Source organism: Mandrillus leucophaeus, unplaced genomic scaffold, assembly GCF_000951045.1.
Source record: "Mandrillus leucophaeus isolate KB7577 unplaced genomic scaffold, Mleu.le_1.0 Scaffold272, whole genome shotgun sequence".
NCBI classification, from domain to species: Eukaryota; Metazoa; Chordata; class Mammalia; order Primates; family Cercopithecidae; genus Mandrillus; species Mandrillus leucophaeus.
The window spans coordinates 1,126,043-1,132,026 of NW_012102832.1; the positions used below are offsets into that span (position 1 = coordinate 1,126,043).

Consider the following 5,984-nt stretch of genomic DNA (forward strand, 5'->3'; position numbering starts at 1 on the left):
TATACTTGGATTTGTATATAAAAGTCTTATAAAGAGACTATGCTCAAACATATTGATACACATTTCCAAGTCTATTATCATAAAATGTTTGTTGTTTTATATATTAAAAACACTTTCCTATGTTTCTATACATTTAAACAATAAAATTTCAACATTCAGAAATTATTTCACTTTAATACAATATCTGAATCACTACTTTAAAACTTCCTTAGGATTTGTATGAGGTGTAAAATACACTTTATACTCTGAGAAACCTAATAAACTTCAATGATGTGCTTAGTTATATATGAAAATGGTTTTATAATAAGTGAAAGATTACTATATTTTGACATTATATAATTTCTAAGTACTTGGTAAAATATTAGACTATCATAAATCAATTTTTTAGTGCTAATTCATGAAATTCTACTAATACAGAGTAAAATGAGCATGAGATAATAAAATAATATCTTTACTGGAAATCAAGATTGTAAACTAATTTAGAAGTATGATCTTACTTCTGTGAGTATCTTGTGAATGTACTTTAGCCTTTCCTTGGTGGGTAGCAGCAATGTACATCTTTTAAACAGTAGACCTAGGAAAGTAAAGAGACATAAGAAAAAATGACAACAATACAATTAGGAATATCAATAGAGCACAGAATAATGTTTCCTGAAAGTCAAGTATGGTATATCACAGTGGACTATGAGTTGATATGGTTTTTAAGAGAAAGTTTGGGAGGAAGGGTGCAAAACACTTTCCATTTATGGTATTTAACAAGTGACTCTGATGCTCATCTAAGAGGCCTTGGCATAAAATCTTGCAAAAAATTGTTAAATTGCTTCTATAGGACACGTGGAAAAATACAGAGAGTATAAAAGATACAATAATAAAGACACGCTAGAGAAATTTTATTTTGTCTTTATTCCATAGAAAGCAGACTTCAGCATCTCTTGAAATTAACCTCATATCCATATCCACAAAGGAAAATGTTTTAAGAGTTGCTAATCTAAAACATGGAAAGAATGAGAAAACAGATTTTTCTTTTTTTTTTTCTTGAGACAAGGTCTTACTCTGTCGCCCAGGCTGAAGTGTGGTGGCATGCCATCATGACTTACTGCAGTCTTGATCTTCTGGGCTCAAGTGATCCTCCCACTTCAGCCTCCCAAGTAACTAGGACCACAGGCATGTGCCACCAAGCCCAGCTAATTTTATTTATTTTTTCTTGATACAGGATCTCGCTCTGTCACCAGGATGAAGTGCAGTGGCGTGATCTCTGCTTACTGCAACCTCCACCTCCCAGGTTCAAGTGATTATTCTGCCTCAGTCTCCTGAGTAGCTGGGACTACAAGTGCACAACACCATGCCCAGCTAATTTATGTATTTTTAGAGACGAGGTTTCATCATGTTGACCAGGATGGTCTCGATGTCCTGACCTCATGATCTGCCTGCCTCGGCCTCCCAAAGTGCTGGGATTACAGGTGTGAGCCACCATGCCCAGCCCAAGCCCAGCTAATTTTTAAAAAAACATTTTTTTTCGTAGAGATGGGGTCTTGCTTTGTTGCCCAGGCTGGTCTTGAATTCCTGGGCTCAAGTAATCCTTCCACCTTGGCCTCACAAAGCACTGGGATTAAATTGCATTGGGCTGAGAAAACAGGTTTTGTATCCCTCTCTCCAAATACAAAAATTTAAGTCATAAGTACTTAAAATTTCAGAGGCTAGATTTTTTTCTTTTTTTCACAGAAAGTATCCAGTTAGGATGAAATATCCATTTATTCCTTCTAAGATATCCTTTTATGGGACTTGCATGCTAAGAATGTATAGGATTTTGTGTACAGATACTTTGAAAAGAAAAAAAAAACTCAGTTTCTCAGTGAGATATATAATGTGAGCTATAGTGACAGGAAGTGTATGATTTGTTTCCTCTAACTTTAAACGTTCTATTTTCCTAAAATGGCAATACATTGTTAACATTCCTATGAGGGCAAATGTCCTCAAACTAAATAGAAGATATATGGTAGGAAAATATATACCTGAACCTCATGACGTTTTTCAGCTTTCATCTTCTCTGTATTTACTTTTTTACATAAGATTATAATTACTTTACATAATTCTGAAGAATCTATAGGAATCTAACTTATTTTTAGAAGTTGCTATGTTTGAGTAACACATGAACAGAACTGAGTTTTAAACATAAACCCTCTTTATTTTTGTATATAAAGACATTTTTCATACTTGACAACTAAGGGAAAAGAAAAAAAAGACATTTTTCAGTGTTTAGTTTTTAAGCTGAGTTCTTTCCCTTTCATACTTCGGTATCCAGTTTCACAGCACATCATAACTAAGGAATTCTAGGCATTAATTCTTAGAATTCTACTCCTGGGCACAATTGATCCTCCTGCCTCAGCCTCCTGAGTATCTGGGACTACAGGCACGTGTGACTGCATCCAGCCTTATTTTGGTATGCTGATTGCCTAATATAAAACTCCTATTTTTAAGGATCACAACTTACCATAAAATCCCATACCGGCTGTTTAAAAAAAAAAAAAAAAGAAAAGAAAACCATAGGTGCTCTGCTATACCCTTTAGAGACTTTTTAAAAGTTCTTCCCTAAATAGAGTCAGATGTAATGTTCTTTCCACATTGGCCATCTGCTCTGTTTTACATGAAGAAGCAAATTAACACTTATAATTGGCCGAATACGGTGGCTCACGCTTGTAATCCCAGCACTTTGGGAGGCTGAGGAGGGCAGATCACTTGAGGACAGGAGTTCGAGACCAGCCTGGCCAACATAGTGAAACCCTGTCTCTACTAATACAAAAATTAGCTAGGCATGGTGGTGCATGCCTGTAATCCCAGTTACTGGAGATGCTGAGGCACGAGAATCGCTTGAACCCAAGAGGCGGAGGTTGCAGTGAGCCGAGGTTGTGCCACGGCACTCCAGTCTGAGCGACAGAGTGAGACTGCCTCAAAAAAAAAAAAAAATTCTTCAAAGCATTTTGTGTGTGTGTGTGTGTGTGTGTGTGTGTGTGTGTGTATGAATATGAGACAGGGTCTCACTCTGTTGCCAAGGCCAGAGTGCATTTTCAAAATCGACTCACTGCAGCCTCGACCTTTGGGGCTCAAGTAATCCTCCCACCTCAGCCTCCTGAGTAGCTGGGACAACAGGTTTGTCCTCTAATTTGTTTCCTCTAACTTTAAACGTTCTATTTTCCTAAAATGGCAATACATTGTTAACATTCCTATGAGGGCAAATGTCCTCAAACTAAAAATAAGATTTATGGTAAGAAAATATATACCTGAACCTCATGACTTTTTTCAGCTTTCAGCTGGGCCACCATGCCCAGATAATTTTTTAATTTTTTGTAGAAATGGGGATCTCCCTATGTTGCCCAGGCTGGTCTTGAACTCGTGGGCTCAAGCGATCCTCCCACCTTGGCTTCCCAAAGTGCTGGGATTACAGGCATGAGCCACTGAGCCCGGCCCAAAGCACAGCATTCTGAAAATCTTATTTTAATGTCTGAAAACAAGCTGAATACAGTCACACATGCCTGTAGTTTCAGATACTCAGGAGACTGAGGCAGGAGGATCGATTGTGCCCAGGAGTACAGGCCAGCCTGGGCAACACTGCAAGATCCCATTTCAAAAAAAAAAAAAAGTGAAAACAATAACAGATCAGGTAAGAATGACAACATGAGAAAATGGTAAGCATATGAAACATTTACTTAAAGAATTAGTCATAAATGAAGTGTTTGCATCAAAATTAAACAGACAGTTGAAATCATTACATGAATAAAACCATTTAAAAAAGCTATTAAGATCAATACATATTTGTACTTTTTACTGAATTACACATATAATTGTCTTAGTGTTTTTGTCAGTTTAAGCAATTGAGACTTGATCAGGGAGAAATATTTCTTTCAGATCAAAACCAAAGTATAAGCTCTACTGTATTACCCAGGTACCACTTCCTCTACAACTAATGATGAACTGAAAATAATTCTTTTTTTTACTTTTTGAGTCGGAGTCTCACTTTGTCACCTAGGCTGGAGTGCAGTGGCGTGACCTCAGCTCACTGCAACCTCCATTTCCTGGGTTCAAGCAATTGTCCTGCCTCAGCCTCCTAAGTAGCTGGGACTACAGGCGTGTGCCACCATGCCCAGCTAATTTTTGTATCTTTAGTAAAGACAGGGTTTCGCCATGTTGGCCAGAGTAGTCTTGAACTCCTGACCTCAGGTGATCTGCCTGCCTTGGCTTCTCAAAGTTCTGGGAATACAGGTGTGAGCCACTGTGGCCAGCCGAAAAATTACATTTATAATGAGAAGTAGGAAAAAGTAGTTTCCATATTCTGTTACAGTCTTTAGTAAGCCTAATCATAAATACTGAAACCAATGACACTGTAATCAGATCACATACTTTTCTTTCATTTGGTCTTATTCAAATACACAGGTAATCATCAAATACATTTTGATGTATTTACATATCCACATACTCTTATTATCTTAAATCTAAGCCTCCTTGGGCTACTAAAAGGCAGTATTCACTTAACTTACTGTTATGCCTTTATTTAAATCACACCATCTTGATATTTGGTTTTATTGCCATGCTTTGATGAATTATAAAGTGGTTTCAAATCGGTATCATTAGTCAAGTCAAAATTAGAATTTTACTTCAGCACTCTCAGGGACAATGAAATCAATGAATGGAGTAAAAAACATAAATGATTATAAATTAAGGAAGAAAGATTATACAGAATTTGCTTTGATAAGGTCAGTTTAATTATAGCTTAATGACTTACTAGATGTACTTAAAAAACCACAGATTCTGGTGAGAGGATAAATAATCTTCCATAATAATGTGTTTAAATTTCTATTTTTAAGGACTAGATTATGGTTGAAAGGGAAAAGAGGTAAAGAGATAAAACTCATTCGATCTACAGGAAGTGACACATAGAAAATACATCAATTTCCTAAACTAATAAGCCACTAGACGTTAAGCATAGGTGACGTTGTATCTATATGAAATCACAAGAATTGACACTTTACATCAAAATGCATTTTCTCACCTTTAAAGATAACTGGTTAAGGGAGTGTTCTCACACTAAAGAGTAAAAGCATCATAGAAACGCACATTTTGGAATATATTCCATTTCCTACTGGCCTTACAGATTGTATACTAAGTTTCTCTTAATTAAGCACAGTTCTTTACTTGTTGCGATTCTCATTACATAAGTTACCTAGAGATCTGTAGTGCTCCAGTATAGCAGAGTCTTGTCTCCTGTCAGGCAGCTCAAGGTTATGAAAGTCCTGTAGTAAAAGTCTTTTGCTTCCTGATGAGGTTGAGATATAATTAATAATGTGTTGGCTGACTGTTTTGGACACCATGCTTAGCATGCTGATATCCTTCACTACCAAAAGAAATATATATGTGTATGTATCAATGACTTAAATGCAAGAACATCACTATTAACACAGTCTATTAACTTATAGGTTAACTAAATCATCATCACTATCACCATCATCATCTCATTGGGAAAAAAGGGAAAAATCTTAAAATTGTTTAAAATCCAGTTCTCAATGAATTAGAAACATGTTTGGATTTACCAATCAAGGTACTATGTCATAATTACAGGCATGTTTTCAAGAGTTTAAGTATTGCTGTGTTCAAAGGAAGATTTAAAAAAATTAACTTAGGGCTAGGCGCAGTGACTCACACCTGTAATCCCAGCACTTCGGGAGGCCAAGGCGGGCGGATCACCTGAGGTCGGGAGTTCGAGACCAGACTGACCAACATGGGGAAACTCCGTTTCTACTAAAAATACAAAATGAGCCAGGCATGGTGGTGCATGCCAGCTATTCGGGAGGCTGAGGCAGGAGAATAGCTTGAACCTGGGAAGGTTGTGGTGAGCTGAGATTACACCATTGCACTCCAGCCTGGGCAACAAGAGCAAAACTCCATCTCAAAATAATAATAATAATTATTATTATTATTTAAGTATTGTGCTT

The 5,984-nt window shown here is 36.7% G+C and overlaps 1 protein-coding gene across 1 annotated transcript in view; it reads right to left on the reverse strand.

Annotated features, from left to right (window-relative positions):
• The window catches only part of FBXO47 (F-box protein 47), a 46,852-nt gene that overhangs the window by 27,022 nt on the left and 13,846 nt on the right, over positions 1-5,984 (reverse strand). The window contains exons 3-4 of the mRNA XM_011984718.1: positions 5,216-5,386; positions 498-574 (exon numbers count right to left, since the gene is read on the reverse strand). Coding sequence (XP_011840108.1) covers positions 498-574; positions 5,216-5,386 — 248 coding nt within the window. The remainder of the gene's footprint in view (positions 1-497; positions 575-5,215; positions 5,387-5,984) is intronic.